The sequence below is a fragment of the Polistes fuscatus genome, unplaced genomic scaffold, assembly GCF_010416935.1.
Source record: "Polistes fuscatus isolate 324 unplaced genomic scaffold, CU_Pfus_HIC Scaffold5, whole genome shotgun sequence".
Classification (NCBI taxonomy): Eukaryota; Metazoa; Arthropoda; class Insecta; order Hymenoptera; family Vespidae; genus Polistes; species Polistes fuscatus.
This window is the reverse complement of record NW_025113129.1, coordinates 9725327-9747736: the sequence shown is the minus strand read 5'-3', so window position 1 is coordinate 9747736 and position 22410 is coordinate 9725327. Positions and strand designations below refer to the sequence as shown.

General features: G+C 36.7%; 1 protein-coding gene and 2 long non-coding RNA genes across 4 annotated transcripts; 2 read left to right on the top strand and 1 right to left on the bottom strand.

Annotated features, from left to right (window-relative positions):
* Positions 1 to 291: 291 nt before the first annotated feature.
* Positions 292 to 2563, top strand: LOC122521968. Its single transcript, XR_006304960.1, has 2 exons — positions 292 to 345; positions 2474 to 2563. It is a non-coding gene; the product is annotated as an uncharacterized LOC122521968 (long non-coding RNA).
* A 6626-nt stretch (positions 2564 to 9189) lies between these two features.
* LOC122521842 (aristaless-related homeobox protein-like) lies at positions 9190 to 21252 on the top strand. The gene is made up of 4 exons (XM_043642546.1): positions 9190 to 9788; positions 15216 to 15481; positions 19613 to 19700; positions 20627 to 21252. Exons 1-4 carry the CDS (start codon positions 9716 to 9718, stop codon positions 21088 to 21090), a joined length of 891 nt encoding a protein of 296 aa, XP_043498481.1. The 5' UTR covers positions 9190 to 9715; the 3' UTR covers positions 21091 to 21252.
* LOC122521844 lies at positions 10903 to 19753 on the bottom strand. Of its 2 annotated transcripts, XR_006304936.1 has the most exons (3): positions 18358 to 19582; positions 17782 to 17870; positions 10903 to 11369 (listed from the first exon to the last, which is right to left on the bottom strand). It is a non-coding gene; the product is annotated as an uncharacterized LOC122521844 (long non-coding RNA). The 2 variants fall into 2 exon arrangements; XR_006304935.1 differs by lacking the exon at positions 10903 to 11369 and having other exon boundaries at positions 17302 to 17870; positions 18358 to 19753.
* Positions 21253 to 22410: the final 1158 nt, after the last annotated feature.

Sequence of the window (22410 nt, the reverse complement as noted above, 5' to 3'; positions counted from 1 at the left end):
TCGTTTGAGGGGTTGGTTGAAAGAAGTGTAGGAGGAAGAAGAAGAAGAAGAAGAAGGGCGAGCGGAAGGTAGAACAAAAAGAAGGAAAAGAAAAAGGGCGGTGGAGAGGGGGGAGGGGATAGGAGGAAGAAAAGAAAAGAAAAAGGCACGCGTCGTCGTGCGAGGAAAAGACAGAGAAGAGGGTTTACGTGGGTGATAGTGAAAAGGGATGACTATAACGATAGTAATGGTACTAGTCGTAGTAGTAGTGGTAGTGGTAGTGGTGGTGGTGGTGGTGGTGGTGGTGGACGGTGGATGGCACGCGTGAATGCGCCTTTATAAAGAGGAGCCAGTGAATTGATATAAGTGAGCGGTTATTTCACGATCATTTGGGATTCTCTGTGAATGCCGAAGGGGGCTCGCCCGAAGAGGAGGATGAGGAGGAGAAGGAGGAGGACGTTAGGGTGGCAACGCTCGGTGGCAGAAACGGGGGTGGCATTCAGCCACGTGCAGGACGCTATCCACGCAATACGGATCAAAGCCAATGGCTCTGATCGGACTTCCGAACGTTCCTAACCGGTGTACCGGTACCTACTTCTCCACCTTCATCTTTCTCCCTTTCTCTCTCCCTCTCTCTCTCTTTCTCTCTCTTCGTCTACTCTTCGTCTCCTCTTTTCCTTCGTCCCCTCTCACTATCCATCTATCCATTTATCTGTCTTTTTCTCTTCAGTGATATCTATATATGTAATTCGCCACGGTATCCGCCTCGTTTATACCTTCCCTCCGGCACTCATGTCCTTTTAATGCTGCTCGTCCTCGAGACGAGCTTCGCGCTCGAGAAGTAAACTAATTTGCTCTTTCTTCTCTTACTATTATATATCTTATTCTTTCTCTCTATTACTCGTAAAAAGGATAAATAAAAAAAGGAAAGATCGAGAAAATAAATAAAATAGGATTGATAGTTCAGATTTGATTCAACGTTAAATTGCAGGGTGTGTATACATACATATGTAATGATTTGTTTTTGGAACAATTGTTTGAATAATGTTTTGAACAATTTTTGGAAGAATTATTTCGTGAAAGAATAAGTTTAAATCACTATCGCAATCAATAATTGGATTTTATTTTACAATATCCTGATGACAATTGAAATTGAAAGAATCATTTATTTGACTTCTATCTTGTTACAAAAAGATATTTTAAAATATAGAAATAGAAATGGAAATAGAAAAAAGGAGGAAAGAATGAACGGATAGAGAACGAAGTAGAAGGTGACGAGGGGGCGAGGACAAAAAAAGAAAACAGCGAGAAACGTACTGTGGTTTTTCTAGCACAAACTCTCTCTCTCTCTCTCTTTCTCTTTCTCTGTTACAAAGGGGTGACGAAAGAGAGAGAAAGAGAGAAAGAGAGAGAAAAGGAAGGGAGGGAGAAATGGGGAGAAACCCGACCACGATGGTTTGATGGCCGTGAGCAAGAGAAAGGCACGACCGAAGAAATAAACTGGGTACAAACACAATAATTACTATCTCTTTATTTGGTTGTTTGTTGGAGTCTCTGTCTCTGTCTCTCTCTCTTTTCTCTCTCCGGATTGAGAGAGGAAAAGAGAGATAAAGAGAGAAAGAGATATAAACCTGGCGGCGCGCCGGCGTTGTGCAGAAGTTAATAAAATCCCGGCAGCCACGCTGGGGCGCACCGAGCAACCCCCGTAAAAAGGGGTGGAGGCTCGGTTTATTTAGCAGAGACGTAGCCACTGTTTGTTGCCTTCGATCTCCTCTCTTGGTCTATCTGACTATCGACTATACTTTATATGAGAGTACGTTAGCTTTATTTTTGTTTCTTTTTATTTTTGTTTTTTTTTTTTTATCTTTTTAAATTAATGATAATTAAAATATATCCAATAAATATATCCCACAATAGATGACAATCATCAACGACGATTATCTATTTGTAACGTTAAATTGCATACATGATGTTCGTTAATAGGAAAAAATTTCATTATACGATCAGGGTAGACACACGTGGATGTTAAGAGAATATGACATTACTTTAGTAAATACTTATTAGACGTAAAATGTGAAGATACACGAAGCTCTGGCTATGTTCAAAACAAAGAAAGAGCAAAAGAGAGGAAGAGAGAGGGAGAGAATGAAAGAGTGAAAGAGAGAAAAAGAGAGAGAAGGAACGAGTGGGGCAGTCTTTACTTCGTTTATCCTATAAAAGTCAACGGTTCTTCGTCCTCGGTTTATCCAGCGCGTCGTGAGCAATCCAACAAAGCGCGGTGGCGCCTCAGGGGCCAATAACGCGACGCTCCTGATATATAACCATGAGAGAGAGATAGACAGAAATAGAAAGAGAAAGAGAGAAGAAAGTGAGGGAACCCCCAGCTACCCTTCTCAGCCTGCACTACCCTTGCCTATCCCTTCCTCTTCCTCCTCCTCCTCTTCTTTCTCATCCTCTTTCTTTCCGTACGTCCCTTGCTTCACCTGTCCTGTAGTCGCTCGACCGCGTTGTTGTCGCCTGAAAAGGATTCGAGCCTTCCGGGAGTGTTAACAAACGGAGGAGGAAAAAAGTAGAAGAAGAAGAAGAAAAAAAAAGGAAGAGGATCACTTTGAAAAAGAGAATGGGTTTGGATCCTACGATTACTAATATTTCGATCGATATCCTAACTCTTTTTTTACTTGTTTTCTTTGATATTATACTAGAAGAGGTTTCTTAAAAATTGCTTTATCGAATTAAACAAATTATAAAATTGTTTTTTGATCCATCGTAGATCCAATATAACACTAACTGAAAATTCGAATCTTGATATGTACAATAAAATAATACAAACTTTTATTAACGAATTAATATTGTTCTTATATTTTATTTTTTTATTCTTGGTATGGTAATTTTTGGGATACCCAGTAGATTATTGTATCGTAGTTTGATTCTTTTCTCTCTGTTATTTGTTAAAGATAATTTAAACAAAAATTTTATTTTCTTACTTTAAAAATGTAATCGTTGTTAATTACTTTATTATTAGAATAGATAAACGAATTCGGTAGTACGAAATATAAATAATTTGAAATGAATTTGTTCTGTACTATGGTAAAAAGTGATTTTACTTGATGCACAGTATATTACATACTAAATGTCTATATATATATATGTGTATATGTAAGTACGTTTTTAATCGGCACTACTATGTATTATAAAGTTGACCAGTTAGGGGGCATTTCCGTCGCCCTTTTTAAGCGGATGACCTTTAATGGCGATACAATTTGATGCAACTAGCCAAAAATATAGATATTTTAGATGGGGGAATATTTAAAATCATTTTATAAGTCTGAAACTCTCATGTAGAAGGGCTTTATAAAATTGAAGTGGACTGAAAAGGGCTTGCGCGCGCGCGCGAGCGCGAATAAGGAGAGAAGGGTAGAAGGGGAAGCTACGATACGTATATAGCAATGCATGGTTCTGTCTCTATGTGTGTGTGTGTGTCAAAAGCAAAATCATAATCGGTTCTGTGGTCGAGTTATGAAAATTATCTCTTTATTTGTACCTCGTACATAATCATACGCTTCTTTTTCCTCCCTTTATGGGTATTTTCTTTTATAATTTTATTTTCTTTGATCCCTTTTTCAAGGAAAAGATGTGGCGCCAAAAGGACTTCGTTGGCGAAATAGGATAAATCTTACGATACACAGATAGATAAATCCATCTTTCTTTTTCATTCATCTTATAAGCCTCAGTGGTAGTTCTTCTCTTTACATTCGACGACAACAATGCACACGTGGCCTCAGGGGGCAATAATGACGGTTCTAATACGCTGGTAACCGACTCTCATCCTCTGCCCCCGCTCCCTAACCCCTCGCGATAAGAAAGTCTACAACGTATACGTAAACGTAAACGACGATTCACGATGTGATACTTTTTTTCTTCTCTTTTGTCAAGAGAAAGGACTTCCGTCAATTTGGTTCACTAAGGTTAGGAGAGACCAAGTAATAAGATAATAAAATTCTTATTCGAATCTGATGTATATTATAGGAGATTAACGAGATATTCGATATGTAAATAGCATGAGAAGGGATGATATCAAATTATTTTAGAATTTTATTTTTCAATCTCTAGAATTTTACTAAAAGATAGAATGCCAAGAAAAAACTCGTGTATATAATTAATTATTTAATATTTGAAAGTCTATATTATTTTTTGATAAGACACACGTTTTATCTTTCAATTTTTGAGTTTGCTTTGAAAACATTTAAACATAAATAACGAATAGCAAATATTTTTATTTTAGGTGACATTCTTTATTTATCCTTCCTTTATATAAAAGATATATAATATAATTAAAAATTAAATATTAAATTATTACTCGTCTCTCAAAATTAGCCGACTTAAAAGTTTTATTTATTTATTTGTTGTTTTTGTTTTTTTTTACGAGATAGCCACACGATTTAAGGAGGAGATATTTTCGTTTTGTTTTTTAAGAAGATGATTTAACTTTCGACACTTTAGCAAGGTACGTTAGTTATGGCTGACGGAAGTGACGAAGAGGGTGGTAACCGTTTGATCTTTTGGCTGGTCCGACGAATCCTTTGTGAATTGTATCTGCTTCCTTTCCACTTCTTCTCCTTTTCTCTCTCTCTTTCTCTTTCTCTCTTATTCTCGAAAGGAGAATTTCCCTTCTTCTTTTGCAGATTTAATGTTGCTTATTGTAGAACGTCGACTCCTTTTACCTCGTTTCTCGACTCCTTTTACGTATACCGAATGCAACGATCTAGCAATTATACTCACGAGCGATTGGTATAGAAAAATCGTGTCAAAGGGAACGATCCTTATTTTTTTTTTTCTCTTTCTCTCTCTCTCTCTCTCTTCGTCTTAAGAATTGAACGTATCAAATTTGATCGTTTTCATTAATTTTGTTAATTTGTATAAAAATAAATAAATATACAAATTATATATATATATATATGAAATTGTCCAAAAAATCTAACTATCATATTAATATTATTTTCTCACGTTAATGCTATTTCCGAATGGATTTTCGAACAAGAAGGAAGGAGAGAAACACCTAAATACCTGAATGAGATTAGGAAAGAGATGGGTAGATAAAGGGAGAGACTAATAGACATCCGGATCAACGTTAATTAGTTTGTATCATAGCATACCATTAGAACTTTCTTATTGATAGTTAAGCTGATTAGAGATCCATTTATCTTTGGCTTCTATAATTATAAGAATTATATTTGAATATCCACCTATGTGTTTATGATATATCGTATATCAAATACATATCTGTTCATATATGTGTATATAAACATGTATATATATGTATATGTATATATATGTGTATGTATATATGTATTTATGTATTTATATATATAAAGCTCTAAATAGCATTTAGAATTGCTTTAATGCGCTTGATTATACATTGTGCAATTAATTCCGTGCAAATTAGTATTACAGCAAGAAGACAAATTGGCTGTTGAGATTAAGCGGAACGTGAGTACGACTTAATAGATTTACAAACATTTTGTAGAAAATCCAGACCTATTAGACCATTTTTTAAATGTCAAAGGATAATAATAGATATTTGATAATCTTATCGATGATTCAGCTTTTCTGTTCGTTTTAACTTACAATTAATCTTAAGAACTTCTAAATCTTTTTAGTAAATATTTCTTTTGAAAGGAACATTCTCAATTGATACGTTGTCGAATGATTTTAGCCTTTTAAATGGGATGACTAGTCAATTCGTCGTGATGTTTTAAAAATTAAATTTAAGCTGGATAAATCTATTAATTTAAAAAATTTTTTATTATCAAAAATTCAAGCTTGAAAATTATTATTAATTTATTACCGGTATTTATTTACCGTTATTATAATAAAATATTATCGTTTATGGTAAATTATGATATAGTTCCTCCCTTAGAAGGTTAACTATGGTAGGAGCTTTAGGACGAAAAGGGTTTTGGTCTCTCTTTCAGTTTTAGAATCGGTGCGTTATCCATGATTATTATACCGGCGGTAGAGTTTGTATGAAAAAGTTTGTTCTAACTTTAACAGAGTGTGACATTTTTTTGTTTTAACCTATTCCAAAATTCATGCGCTCCATAGGATGGATGGATAGATGGATGGATACCTAACGGCTGTGTCCCGTTACAGGTATAATACCAAAACTTTGTTACGTGTCCTGACAGAGAGCAGTCAAGTAGTGGCCCCTATATGCGACGGTTTATTTGCATTATAAAGCACGCTATACGCTCTGGTATGGCATCGCATCTACTATGATCTTGTGCCATTCGCTTGGTGAGCTTTGTGCGGCCAAATAAACCGAGAGAGATTTAATCATCGCCGGATGGCTCTTCAAAGTCACCACCCTCCTTGTATCTTCATTATTCTCCTCTTTTTACCTTGTTGTTCATAAAGTTAACCTGACTCTCTCTCTCTCTCTCTCTTTCTCATTCTCATTCCTAGTCTATAGGAACTATGTATATTTTTATTTATATACACATATACGTTCATTTTACTCTTTAATCGGACCTCACGTTTCAAACACCTTTCTACAAAATTTCTTCTTTCCTTTTTTTTCCCCCCATTTTTCATTTATACTAAATACTTTTGTTATTTTTATTGTTTCATTTTTAACAGGAAAGGGGTATTGACGAGTTTGTCTATTGTTAAATTAATTTCTATAATCTTTGCAATTATACTTAAAGGGCTGAATTTGTTGATTTTTAGTAAAATAAGAAAATATAATATTTATTTATTTTTAATTTTATTTATTGCAAAAATATATATATAAAGATAAGAAAATATTATTATATTTATTTTAATACTACCAGGATTAGTTTTCTGATTACAGAATGTAATGACAATTGTATTCTTATCTTTATATTGTTTATAGCGGAAATTGATTTTCCTTTTTTCTTTTGAACATCGGCGAATTTTGATTTTTTCGCATTGTAATAAAAAAAATTGCCAAGTAGAATATTAAAACACTGCATTCGGTTAACACTAGTAATAAATTTTAGTATTTGTTAAATAAAATGTCTGATTTTAACAAACTGTATTTACAATGAAAAGATTTAATCCCATAAAATTTTTATCTTTTAAAGAAACAATGACATGAGTAATTTGGTTACGGTTTAAGAGGAATTTAAGTAGACGTATATATAGGGTATCCCTAAAATCTGGACGAATATAAAATCTCATTAAGGTGATCACACTTTAGGGACACCTTATATAAACAAATATCCAAATAGAAAAATGTCAATAATAATTTGAATTGGTAAATGTAGACTCAATGTATTGTTATTATAACGGAATTTTGAGCAATTAGAGATGTTTGAAAAGGTGTTTCAACATATCTTTGGAAAGGAAAGAACGTTAAAGGTTCTATAATGGATGTTGTTATTCATATATCCTATTTATATATACATATAAGAGAAGATAGTGTGAACAACGGTGAACAAAAGTAATTCTTAAGATTAGTCTTATAAAAGATTTAAGGACGGAAATCAGATTAGTGTAGATTACTTAGGACAAGATGATTATTGTGGTTTTGGGTTAGAAAGTAGGTAGAAAAGAACTATTTTGTTGATTCATGAACCTATTTTTAGAAAGAATAACAGGGATTAACGAATAATAGGATTAGCCTAAGGAAAAGTAAATCTTAGAATTACTACAACCTTGCTACTTAAATTAATATATTTTTTCTTTCTTTCCCCTTTAATTTGCGTATACCAGTAGCATATTAGACAGGATTAACCGTTATGCTTCATTTTACTTACAATGAATTGAATACATCGAACACTCAAATAACAGGATTTTTCTACTTTTAAACTAAACTCTAACATAAGCGAAATTTCAAAGAAGAGATAAAACAAAGGCGACAAAATGATGAGATGATAGATAAATTTTATTAGCTATTATGGGGAAACTCGTATAATAAATTTATACTTAATCGAACGATATCCTAATCTCGACAGCTGCCAGATATCGAATATGTGAAGAGCACGTGTCCCGTAGGTAATGTTCAGTGATGCGAACCACCTGCAGTATAACAAAATATTTATCTCCTTCGATCATTATGTTAAAATCCTATAGAACAATACAATTCGGCAATCATTCTAAACAAAAGAACAAAATAAAAAATTTCTAAAGACTAGTAAATAACGTTTAGAGATCTATCGAAGGACAAATAAATATTACAAGAAAAAGAAAGAAGAAAAAAGAGGGAAGGGGGGGGAGAAGTACAGATAGTCTCGCAAAGGAGAAAGGTGAAGATGACGAAATAGATATCCGATTCATTGGTAGACACCACTTCGATCGGAGTAAGAATAGAACGGGCGATGATCCTCGAGAAACAAAATTCTCCTAGAGCAGATCGAATCGTGGCGAATTATCGTCGATCACCGAAATTTAGCTTGTTGTCGATCGGTGAAGGATCGTTTGAAGAGTTAAAAAGGGACAGTAGGAACGCGCGAGGGTGTGTGTGTGTGTGTGTGTGTGTGTGTATTGTAACGGTTATACGAAAGTTAAAGAAAGATGAATTTACACGTATAGAAGAAATAAGAAGAAGAAAGAAGAGGGAAAATGTTGTGGGAGGATCGAAGATAGAAAAGGAAAGAAAGATGGTGACTGGTGTATGTAGAAGAGAGAAAAAGGATTTTCCAGGTAGGAAGAGAAGAAGGGGAAAAGTGGTAGAGAGAGAGAGAGAGAGCAAGAGGAGGAGGAAGTGGAGAGGGTAGGAGAAGGTAGAAAAAATCCGGGGATTTACGCGGAAAGGGCAAAATATTCCCCGCCCAGGCCTCATTCAACCCCCGACAACGGGGTGGCTTTGGGTGAAAAGCGCGCACCCTCATTGGCCGAGGGGCTAATATGGCGGTGTTAGGGGTTGCGAGGTGGGGCGGGTGTACGCGATATTAAGGGCTGCTTTCATGTCCGACGAGCCAGTTGGTGGTGCGCCGTCGATTGACGCATTTTCTTTGGAAGGTGGAGAGTCGCGTCGAGCATCGGGACGGATGTTTCACTCTCTTTCTATCGCTCTCTATCACACGCTAATATTTTCTATCTATTTCTCTACACGTTTCGATCCTTTTCATAAGTTTTTTCCATCAGTTTATTCCTTTTGCACCATCTCCGATCTTTCTAATTATTATTTCTTATTTATCCATACATTCTATTTCATTTATTTACATTTTACGTATATTTGGTTTTACATTCATTTATTTTCATTCATCTTTTTTTCATTCAATCGATCGATCTATCTATCCTATTCTAATTGTTTTCCTTTTCCAAGTACAACTCGCGTACGCATTTGTATTAACGTAAGGTACACAACTTGTACCATCTTTCGTACGTATTAACGAGTCTAAAAGAAAGCGGGAAATTCGATTTTCGTCTCGCGATTTGTACATGTGCGACTTGGAGGAAGTAGGACGTTTGATTTAACAAAAATACGCCCTGTGAAATCTACATATACATATATGCATATATATATATAAATATTGTATACATATATATATATATATCGCCGTCGATAGAGTGACATTCGTGATTGATTTATTTGAGTTTTATTTTGTTTGAATTATGTTTCGTTTTATTACGCCTATTTGCGAAAAGTTCTTCGACGTTTAAAGAGAACAAAAATAAAAAAAGAAGAAAATCATCCACGTGTGAGGAGGGTCACTCTCCTCCCACCTCCAGCATCAAGTTAAGGAAAATCGTTTTTCTTCCCGGTGATATTATGGCGCAAACTTACAATCAGAAGAAAAACGTTTACAGCATAGATCAGATCTTGGGCCATGCCAAAGACGAAGGTACAATTTTTTTTCTTTCTTTCTAATACTTTCTTTTTTTTTTTACTTTTGTTTCTTCGCGATTGATTTTTGAGTATTTCATTTCATGCATGAGATTCTTTTTGATTTAGCGCGTTTCGATTTTATTTTTCTAATATTGTAAGAGGAAATATTTTTCATTTACTCGTGTAAGAAAAAAGTCAAAAATTATTTAATTGTTATTGTACAAATATTATCGCGTATTTAATCAATTCATTATCGTAAAGGTAAATTTACTTTGATGGAGTATGATGATGAACGTGGTGTAATCGAGTATTCCCGTAGAGTCACGTGATCGCCCGAGTGCGATCCCCGTTTAAACGGAAGGAGCAAGAGTAGGAAGGATCGATAGATCAATCGGCGATCTAATGGCATCGCGTTAGTTTCTCACGCAAGTTACATCGACAATAAAGCGATCTTCGAAGTGCACACACGCATGCTACTAAAGCTTTAATTGTTGGTGGTCATTGTGTAAAAAAGGAAAGAAAAAAGAAAAGGGTACCGACGGTAACGTAATTAGGTCGTTGTTGTTATGCGAATCTTTGGTTAGGATCTAGGTATTTATTTATATGCCTATGCAATGTGTGGATTTATGAAATGCGTTACGTCACGCGAACATTTCTTTTTTTTCCCCCCCAAAGTCAAAAGAAACATTATTGTAAATTACTATTATTATTTAAAAAATTACCAACTGTAGTATGATCACGTGTGCGGAGGTGTATGTATGTGTGTGTAATTGTGGAAGTGTGTATTCGTTTTATAATCGAATAAATCGATCGGCCGAATCTATGGATCTTCAAGATTTTAAATATGTTTAATGGTTCTATTCTTCCTTTGGAATTTTTTGACAAAAGTGTTTATCGATAATTTTATTTTTATATGATTATATTGTAAGGATTATCTTTAAATTCGTAAAGATTTGTTTTTGCTCTATGACAATTTCCTCGAAAAATTTGAAAATCCTTTAAGTTAGCGATAATCTTCTGGTTCGTTTATTTAACCATGAATCATCCTTCTTTGTTACAAGTTTTTGTCGGATAGGAATGTTCCCATAGGATAAATAAAATATTTTTTTTTCTATTTTTAAACCAGAAAATGGATGATGTATTATTCTTTTTATTTATCCAAGAAAAATGTATTTTATTCGTAGTAAAATGAAATCATGTTGACATTGAATAGACTAATAAAAATTTTGTAAAGAATCGTAAACCTACATACCTAGTAGTTCAAATAAGATAACAAGGAATTAAAATTTGAAAGAAAAGTATCATTTAGAGGAAACGTGGTTAGATCGGTGTTAACAGGTAATTATGGCGTTAATGAGCTTCTCTATGCTTCTCCCTATCCTTCTCTTTCTCTCTACGTTTCTGTATCTCGGTGTAGCTTGATGTTCGACTTCCGGGACGCGTTATCAATGTCCATTGAACGTAGGCTCAGTGGATATTAGTTCTGCTCGATTGTGGTAGAAATCGCGGTGACGTTGCGGATCTCACCTGTACTGCTATCCGTTGTAATTAAAGCAGTTGCCAACGTCGATGTCCATCGTTGCATGATCCCACCAACCTACGAATATATTAGTGGGTTTGACCGTAGGTGTTTGTGTGAGGTTGAACGTAAGCGTGAGGTCGAGTAAATGTATGAGTATGTATGAGTGTGTATGCGTGTAAAGACCATGTGTATAAGTGAAGTTGACCATCGAGTTTGTTGTAATCAACTTTTCTTTCAATTCGTTCAATGTACGGAAATCAAGGAGAGTTAAACGCATTTCAAATGATTTAGAATCGAAGATGTTCTTTTACACGTACTTATGTGTATTTGTGTAGATAGTTACTAAACTCTAATAAAGTACACGCTCTCGTCAAATATTCATCATTTACATGTGGAATCGTAATGCGCGGATCGTTTAATTCGTTTAAATATAAATTTAATGGATACCTCGATCGGAGTCAAATTACGAATTACGCTTGTAATTACGTCGAGGTTTGAAAATTTTCTATGAACGTGTTACATATACTATATACAAATATTAAATGTCAGAAGAGGAAAGGTTTAAACACAAACGCGTGTTCGTGCTTTACAAACGTTTGTTATTATACTTTTTATCCTCTTTCCCTGTAATATTGAATTAGCAGCTAAACGACGTTTATTTCCAACTTTGATCATTTGATTCAACGTGTTGGCGATTAATCATTAAACATGATTTAGATATAATTGGAAATATTTATATAAATAAGTATTAATAAAAAAAAAAACAATTAGAGAACGAATGATTTTTTTGTTTTAAATTACCAATATCACCCGTAAACATTTATAGCAAAAGAATTATTTGATGTATTTTTTCCTTTCTTTTTCAAGGATTGATACAAAGATTAACATGAGCCATGTGGCCACTTTCCATGGTAAATAAATTTTTTATTCAGCGGAATGATCGATCCTCCCTCTCTTTCTCTCTTTTTTTTCTTTTTTTGGTCTATGTACTCCCTTTTTACTTGAATCCACCCCTACCACAAACTATCGAACCAGCCGTAAATTTAATAGAAAGCAATAGAGAGCTAGGCATCAAGTGGGTACCCCATTGTGCTCTAGCATAAAAACATTAAAATCTCTCTATTCAACTTGGATTAGCCTCACGGTGTTTGTTACGAACATGTGAGTGCGATTACATTGGATGTGTGTGTTGAAACGTGCGTGTGGTGCTATCTTTTTCTCTCTCTCTCTCTCTCTCTCTTTCTCTGACTGTGTTTGTCCTTGTCTTACTTCTACCATTTCTCGTACGCTTACGCGTGGTGCACATGCACACCAATTCTAGATCCGACTCATCGCAAGCTATTTAAACTGTTGGCTACGGCGGCATCGAAAAGAAGGATTAGCATTATTATGCCCGAGTAATAAATACCCTAATTTGTTCATGAGAAAGATAGTTAGACGGCGGAAGCGGAAAAGAGTTTTACTCATTAACCGGTTTTTTGAATTTTCAATGCTTACAAAAAAGAAAAAAAACAAGGAAAGAAGAAAAATAAATAAATAGAAATAGAAAAATTCATACGAGAAAAAACCTTTTTATAGAAGATATTTATAGAATTTTAATCAGTTATGTATCGATACCATATACGATATGTTAAAAGATGCGTTTTTTAGTTTTTCGTTTTAGAAAAATATTGAAAACGAAAATATTGAAAGGAAAATATTTTTTCTAATTTTCAAACGTTTATATAAACGTATGTAATCTTCTTTTTTTTTTGTGTGTGGCGCATAAGCTCGATCATTATGTCAGATTTCGATCTTTCGTGGTCTTCGATATCGCACGATTTTAATAACATATTATAGCAAATATATTATACGTGTATACGTTTAACAATAATGGTACCTAGAATTTTCATAAAACGTTATGATTCGTTAATTTTCCAAGCCTTATCGGTGATTCTCGATAACAAGGCGATTCGCTTATCGAGTTAAAGCCGCCGATAATTCATAATAAACGTCGTGGAAAGCGTGCCAGGGTAATATCCGTGATAATGGTCGACGTCGTAAAGAGGGTTGAAAGCGAATTAACGTGGTATGTAAGGTATACGCCTTGAAAAAAAAATTAGTTACGAGGAGGGTCGACGTCAAAGTAATAATAACAATAATAATGTGCGTCAATTAATCATCTCGTACGAGAAAGAACTTTAGCATCTGTATTTTTTTTCTTTTTTTTTTTAATAATCATTTTATAATTTCAAACACACTAGTGTCGACCTCGATGAATTTGTTTTGTTCTTTCCTCTGTTTTTATGTAAAATTAAAAGTAGCACAATTCATCGATCATTTTTAATGTCTCGTAAGAAAGAAAGAAAGAAAAAAGAAAAAAAAAAGAGAAAGATAGGAGAGGTCATGCGCATACAACAATAAATAATTTACGAATATACACTTGTGCGGATCTGGAAAGATCTTCGGAAAGATCAAAAGAAGTTGGAAGCCGATTAATCGGCACCCCTTTAATTCCTATCTCGCAAATACGTGTAGATCCGTGTTCGGAACGATTCGACACCCGCGAACTCGATTCTCTGAGTAGAGTTGAGGAGGTAGCATGATTGTTGCTCATAACCTTCTCTCGCCTACGCGGGGTTGTAGCAAGTGGAACGAAAGGGGATTCTACCTATTAGGTTATATGCGTGTGTGTGCCCTAATAGGGGGTATTTTAAACCTTGTCCGTTGCCTCGTTGGAAGGAAGAGAAAGCATCAGAAATAGAGAGAAAGAGAAAGGAAATGGAAGAGAGATGAAGAATGCAAAATGCGAGAGCAAGAGAGAGAAAGATGGAGAGAGAAAGAGAGAGAGAGAGAAGGATGGGTCGTAGGACCTGATAGAAACGGCCGTTTGAAACGGGGTGCGAGGGTGTAACGAAGGGCGTGGGGGGCGTCGTGTTCTCTCGATATTTACTAATCACTGACAGCAACGATTTTTTAAGTACGGACGCGGTACATAGAGAAATAATCATCTATGCACATATCAGATCCCCTCGTTTCGTTCGCAAAAGTGTCGCATATGGTCTCTCTCTCTCGCGCTCTCTTTTTTTTGGGTTCCCCCTCCTCCGCGGCAGCGGCGGGGGAGCTGGGAGAGGGGGGGGGAGAGGAGGGGGGGGGGAAGGGGAAGGAGGGGGAGGAGAGGGAGGGGGGGGGGGGGGGGGAGGAGGACAGTCCCCTTTTTTTCTATTTTTGCCTCTTTCAGATCTATGGCGCAATATTCGGATGGCCTCCGATGCTTAGATGCGCTCGATATATATATCTATTCTATAAGACATAGATATATACATATATACATATCTATATATATACATGTATATATACATAGATATATAAAAAGTACGGATGTAAAAAAATGAAGCAGCAAACGAGGCTTAAAAATTGGCAAATCCGCCGATCGGACGTCATCGAGCGTATCGAATATATCGGGACCGGTCGCTGGCTGGTGCGGCTTAGAAAAGAAATTGCGCCCGCACCATCCCCTCTCCGCGTTTCTACTTCATCGTATATCAACGAAACGTCAATTTCGTTTTGGTAGCGTGGACGATTTTGCTTAATCGCCTCCATCCTCTCTCTCTCTCTCTCTCTTTTTCTCTCTTGCCCTCTCTCTCATATTCGATGCTTCAAGTATCGAAGGCTTTTCATCATTTGATATATCACCCCTTTTTGCTCTTTTCTAACCCTCGTTTGGACGTAGGTAGCCCGACACGAGCGCGGCCCTTCAAATAAAAATTTTTTTTATGGTGGTGGCACGTAAGGTGTCATCAATGAGTTCCAACGCGTAATTTTGATTTTCTTTCTTCTTCTTCTTCTTTTTCTTCTGTGTGTTTCTTTCTCTTCTTCTTTTTCTTCTTCTCCTTGATATTTAAAAACCGTTCTTTGGATATTTTTGCATGCTGGTTGCAGATCATGCGACGTCGTCCGATACAGTCGGCGATAACGGTGACACCGAGCTGGGACATCTTAGCGATCATCAAATGAGCGACGGGCTTCACGACTCGTTGAATCTCGGTGAGTCAGACAGACCGAGGAAGGTTCGAAGGTCGAGGACAACATTCACGACCTATCAACTACACGAGCTTGAAAACGCCTTTGGGAAGACGCAATATCCGGATGTTTTTACAAGAGAGGAACTGGCGATGCGTTTGGACCTATCAGAAGCTCGAGTTCAGGTGAGAGAGAAAGAGAGAGAGAGAGAGATAGAGAGACTGACAAAAACAGAAAGAAAGAGAGAAACAGATTGAGCGAGAACAAGAAAGAAAGAAAGAACGAAAAAATACAAAAAGGCAAGCACAAGATAAAAAAAAATTAATATTATTTTTTGTCTCATTGCCCTTTTTGCGTGTGTGTCTTTTTTAGCGGACAATTTAGATGAATAAATTTCATTTCGTTCTACTTCGCTACAACTTTGATAAGATCTCCAAGAAGATAGGACACTCGATACATTTGAAACATTACCGATCATTCATCCCCCTGTATGATATCCGACAAGCTACCTAGTTACAAGCTCATCGTTCTCAACTAGTATACAGATATATCCGTAGAAGCACACATTTAAGTTAGGAACCTTTATGGCGAGTACACGTTAGGGTGCCACTCAACTAATTACACGCCATTGTCCTCAAAATCTGCTGTCTCGCTCCTCCTCGTTTTCTTCTTATTCTTTTTTTTATTCGACAATTGCTATCTCGCGTTAGTTGAAAGAGGACAAAATATGTGCATAGAACTAACTGTTGGTAAAGATACAGATAGCAAAAAATTCTAAAAATACCTTGACTATTAAAAATAACTCTAGCAAAGAGTTACCAATTTGAACGAAGAAATATAGACGTAAATAAAAAAAAAAAGAAATAAAAAAACTTATGAATCAGTCTACTCATAGAAAGCATTCAACCAATCGGGTGAATATTTGATAATGTCTACATTTTTCAACGTCTCTTGGAATCGATTCGTCCTAGCTCGAGTATCGGCCGCTTTTTCATGAACGGAAATCGGTTACTCGATTAGCTCGACTATTCCGACACCCTTACACACGTCGCGGAGAAGTAGTCAGTGAGAAGGAGAGGAAGACGAAAGAGGGAAAAGAGGAAGGAGAAGGGGTCCGGGGGGACAGGGTGGGTAGAGGGGGTTGAAGAGAATCGAGAGATGTGCAACGAAGAGTGAGAGCACGGTGTACGAGAGAAAGCGAGAGAGAGAGAGAGAGAGAGAGAGAGAGAGGGTTGGATGGGAACCGTCGTCGAAGGGTGGCGCGGAGCTGAAAAGAGACAGAGAGCATTCCGATTGGCCCATTGTGGTACAGCCAAGCGACAATGCCAGCAATTGGCCGTCGCTCGACAAAACCGCTAAATGATCCGCCGCGGCGCAGTGGTGCCACGGCCACTTTATTTCAATCTAGGAAATCCTGCGCTCCGACTACAACCCCCTCCCCCCACTGCGTTCATCCCTCGTTTATCCGCGCTTCTCCCTCTACCTCCCTCCCTCCCTCTCCGTCACTATCTCCTACCCCTCATTTCGTCCACCTACCACGCGTATCCTATCCTCCTACAACAGCCGAATCTATCTCTTTTCCTATCTATCTATCTGTAGCTAGCTTGCTACCGGTACAGCTGTCACCATCACCATCACCAACACCACCACCACCGCCATCACCACCATCGACGTTACCACCGTTGCGCGTCGATTCTGGATGCAAAATTACCCCATTTTTCGGTATTAACGTCTCGTCGAATGTATGTATCGTTCTGGGAGATCGACCTGTAGAGATCGTAGTACACGCCAGCCTGGTGCTCGTCGTAATGGGAAATCGTTCGTTTCTCTTCTTTCCAATTCGCGAATTCTTTTTCTTTTTTAATTATATTCTGGAATTTCATTTTTTTACCCTGATTTTTTATTATTGTTTGTTTGTTTGTTTGCTCGTTTTATCTTTTTTTGGCTTCGAACTATTTTTTTTCGACAGGGCAGTCGAACGTTTATTTATTTGCGTTGTTTTTTCTTTGTTTTATTACTTTTGAAGTTGTTTTCATTAAAAAAATTTCCCCGCTTTTCGAGCCAGCGTCGAAAAGATTCGAATTTGATTCTATTTGAAAATATTCTTGTGTACTTTATTCGTAATGGTTTAAGCAACAGCAGCAGCAGCAGTAGTAGCACGTTGCCGCCGCCGGCTACAAGGGTAACGTCGTCGTTTTCGTCGTCGTTTTCGTCGTCGTTTTCGTCGTCGTTTTCGTCGTCGTTGTCGTAGTCGTCAGAGTGAAAGTTTTCGAGACGAGCCGGCGATTTAAACTTTCGAGTTGACGGTGGGTCGGTTAAACGACGCGCTGCAAGGTTTGCGAGCACTTAGGCGTTAGAGGGTATTCAGGAGCGATTAAATAATTAACAGCAATTAGGCAATTGAATTTCCTGTCCCGACCTCTCCCGACTTATCCCCCCTTTTCTCTCTCTCTCTTTCTCTCTTGATTCTTGATGTCGACCTTACCCTCTACCTCTTGTCTACCTTTCCTCCCTGGTAAGCACTTTCTCTTTTCTTCGATGACAAACTTTTGCTTTCAACTATTTTCCATTGATCTGAAATTAAATTTCAAATGTTAATAATATTAATAAGAATAATAATTTTTCTTCGATACGTAAATGACATTGCGAAACTATACTTTGAGCCAATGAATATTAGGGTTGTTCTATAAATTCGTACAATTTTTTGTTTCTAAGTAAATAAACAGCAAAAGAATCATACGGATTTCTTGGATAACCTAATATTAGAATTTTCAAGAAGTTTTCTTTAAATAAACTTTTGGCATCTCCAAGGTAAAACTTAATAAATTTGATTGGCAGCTAACGTGTTAACAGTTTATGATGTTAAATGTTTTAGGTTGATTGGCAATAAAAAGTAATAATATTAATATGAATTTTTGTTTAAAATGTCTTAAAAACATCTTGTATATAATATGAATGAGAACGTTAATCGTTAGTTAACGATGTTAAATGTTTCCTAAGAGGGGTGAGAGAGAAGGGACTGTGTCCATGTATTCGGAAAGCGATATTCGCTTGCTATTACCCTGGTTGGTAGAACAGTGTCGGTCTGAAAGGCAGCATTTTGAATTTCCGTGGCACACAATGGATGCAGCATGTAAAACGTATACACCCAGATATACATACATATACACTTATACATGTATAAAAAGAGAAAGAGAGAAAGAGATGGTTGAACGACGATGCTGTCGTTGGTGGTTCTGTTGGTGCCATTGGTGGTACTGGTACTGGTGTACTGGTGCTTTAGCTAGTATGGCTGCTATTGCTGCCGGGGTCTCTGACGATGCCCACGAAAAATCCTACCGAACAACTCGAGCGGAAAGTGAAAGCATTTATACGGCAACGGGTGCAACGGGAGGGACAAAGAGAAAGAGAAAGAGAGAACGAGAGAGAGAGGGCAGGGGTTGCTGCTACCACTCGGGGGTCCGGAGGAAATCAGGATAATTGTTAACAATTAGCTTAATCAACCTCGAGAGCCGAGCTTTTGTTGGGTGCTCTGATACGCGCGGCCGAAGGTTCTCATACGTTCTTGCCAGTTTAGTTTTATCTTTCTTTCTTTATTTCTTTTTTTTTTTCTTTCTTTATTTTTTTCTTTTGAAAAAATAGAGAGAAAAAGTAGAAAAAGATTACTACTTATTAAAGAAAGATCTACTCTTTCTCTCGCTTCGGGATGCGATTTAATCGTTGAAAATTACATAACGAGTACGAACAAATTCTAGTATCTCCTATTGACTACTAATACCTCCAATTTCTATTTCCAGTTCTTTTATTCTTTTCTTTTTTTCATTCCTAAGAGAAAGAGAGATGGAGAGGAGAATTAAATATACTTGTCGAGAGAGTATTAAATTTAGAAAAAAAATTCTCCTCCTGATTTAATGAGAAAAGGATAAAGTTGAGCTTAAGATCGACATTTCTTTTTTCCTTTTTTTTTTCATCGCTCTATCTATCTCTCTTTCTCTCTCTTTCTTTCTTTATTTATTTTATTATTTTTTTTATTCTTAATGAGAGAATTACGAGAGAATACCTTTAAATGCCTTTCTACGAATTCCTTTTAAAATTCTTGCTAATGAATTAACGAAAAACTCTGCTAAAAAAAAAAGAAAGAAAAAAAGAACAAGGGGAAGGAGATAATAAAATAAACGAGTTTTAAATGATACTAATATCATATTTAGTATAATATAAAACGAATTAAATTCATTTGTTCTTTCGTTAGTTCTAAAGTTAACTAATTTATTAAATAAATTATCTATTACCATAATATCCGTTTCTTTTTTTCGTAGGTATGGTTCCAAAATCGTCGAGCCAAATGGCGTAAGAAAGAAAAAGCTCTTGGAAGGGACACGAGCTTTATGCACGTCGAGCAGGGAGGTTAGTCGTCTCGATAATTAATTCATTATATTTTCTTAAACCCCACACCACCGTCACCACCACCACCACCACCACCACCACCGCCACCGCCCGGTGCTTTGATTTTTATCCTTTTTTTTTTATCGCGAAGAGAAAGTGTATCGCACCGAGGAAATAATTAATTTTCTACACGACGGTAATTAAATTTCCTCTATCCGATAAATTCTTGAAAAAGGTCGCCATAAGGAAAGGTACTTCTCCAAGAACAAGGTCAATTCTTTTCACGTGACAAAATTATTCTATTTAATCTAACAGTTTATTCAGTAGAAGTCTTACCTTCTATTTTTTATCTTTATTCTTATTTTTTTTTCTTCGACTCTTATAAATAAAAATGCATTAGTACTTAACTGTGGGACGATATTGGAGTTTTATACTCGAACGAGTCGTGCGGGTTATTACGATTATTGTGTGTGTGTGTGTGTGTGTGTGTGTGTGTGTGTGTGTGTGTGTGTAAAAGAGAGAAAGAGAGAAAGAGAGAGAGAGAGAGAGAGGGAGGGTGAACATAGTCAAAAGGGTAGATGCAATCGGTAATAATTACATATAATTTCAGTGTCCCTCTCAGTATGCGTCGACCGTTGCGTGGAATCCGATCTGCAAGACGGTCGGCGTTCGACGGAAGTAAAGGTCCGTTAATTTTTCATAAAACTAATAATGTTTCTGCATTTGTCATAGAAGCGCGGTAGGGGGTTGGGGGGCTAGATCCGAGAAGTTCAAAGAAAAGAAAAAAAAAAGTAATTTTAAATAAAAGTACAGACAACGATTAATAGTTTATTGATTTAAAAATTCCACCTTAAGAAAAGTCCTCTTTCTTAAAAATCCTCCCAAACAAAACACAGAAAAAAAAAGTAAAAAAAGAAAGAAAACGTTGTTTTACCGTGTGATTGCAGGTGTGAACGAGTTGTCGCTGCACGCACGGTTACTCCAATCGGCCGGTGGTGTACCAGGTGCGGATCCATCGGGTCCACCAAGCGGAGCCTTCCCGTGGTTCATACCACCGGTATTTCCACCCCCTTGGCCAGCTAGCGCACCAAAATTACCACCGTTGCACGCGATTCTTTCGCAGTATATTGGTTTACCCTTACCGCAAAACTTGGCGTCCTTGAGCACGGTCCTACCGGTTGGTCTAAATCCAGCAGCGTCTTCATTAAATCACAACAACGTTAATGGCCATACCTTGGGGAATCATTTGCATGGACACCCGTTGAATCTTGGGGTCCAAAATTTGCCGCAAAATTTGAGCTCGAAGCACGAGAAGGAAGACGACTCGTCGTCGGAAGACGAAATCAGAAGACAAAGCGCCGAGGTTCTCAGAGTTAAGGCTGAAGAGATTATACGTAAAGCGGATAATTAATAAGCGAGTTAAAATGAGGATCATCGGTTTGTTCTTTGATTTTTCATTTTGGTGATTGCTATTGAAGTAAATTCAGTGGACTTGGTGGTAATCAAACGAACAAACTAATTGCTGTGATTAGCTGGAACCGTAATAAGTCCAAGATGAGGTCACGAAGAAAAATAAAAAAAGGGAATGATAATACTATTTCCACATGGACAATCCGTAACATACATAATATGCATGCATACGTAGTATCACTACTACTACTTCTACTACTACTACTACTACTGCGTGTACTTTAATGTCGGCATTGACTTACAACGCAATCAAGTAAGCCGTCGTTGATGTTCGCGTCACCGTCGTAGTCCTTTTGCATATGTCGATATCATAAAGATGTAGTCGATATCGCGTGCATGCAAGACTCGCGCTCGGTGTCGCGTTTATTGGGACACACGTATGTATGTATTTACAAAGTGTAAATGTAAACACGTAGAAAGAGAGAGAGGGAAAACACGCGATTCGCTCTTAGAACGAACTTTGCGTCGTTTATGCATAGAAACCAAACGGGAACCGATAGTTTAAAAAAGTAAACGAAAAGAAATAAGAAGAAGAAGAAAAAGAAGAAAAAGAAGAAGAAGAAGAAGAAGAGAATGCTTGAAATAACAACAAATCTCGTGGACGGATTGGAGGAGTCCGTTAATTTTGTAAAATTACACACCTGTGTGATAATACGTAGTACAGGTGTAACTCGAAAACAGTGATGATTATGATTACGACGATGATGATGACGATGATAACGATGGTGGTGATGATAATGATGGTTTTCTTTATGTAAATATGTAGGTAACCGATTATGTTAAAAAATATATGAGAACAGATAATATCAAAAAGCGATGTATCTCTACTACCTTTCTTTTTTCTTTTTTTTTTTTTATAACATCGTTTATACTTCCTTCGTGTCACAAGCAGGAAAATAATCACCATTTGTTTCTTTCCCTTTAACCAATTGTCGTCTCTCCTGTGAGGATTACATGCCATATCCTACTGGGAAACAAAGAAAAAAAAAGAAAAAAAAAGAAAGACACAAGAAAACACATCAAGTACAAACTAAACACATCTATCGACTTCGAAATCAGATCGTCGAAAGATTATAGCTTTTGAAAGTAAGTGATAGGCGAGGAATGGAAGGGGGCTGTCGGTGGGAGTGGGTTGTAGGTCGCACAAATGCTTTCAAACGATACTTTCATTTTCTTATGTGATTTTCTCGCTTTGAAAAAATGCGTCCAGGACAAAATAGCTTTCGAGTCATTAATCATAGTAGGATTTTATAGCCAGCCT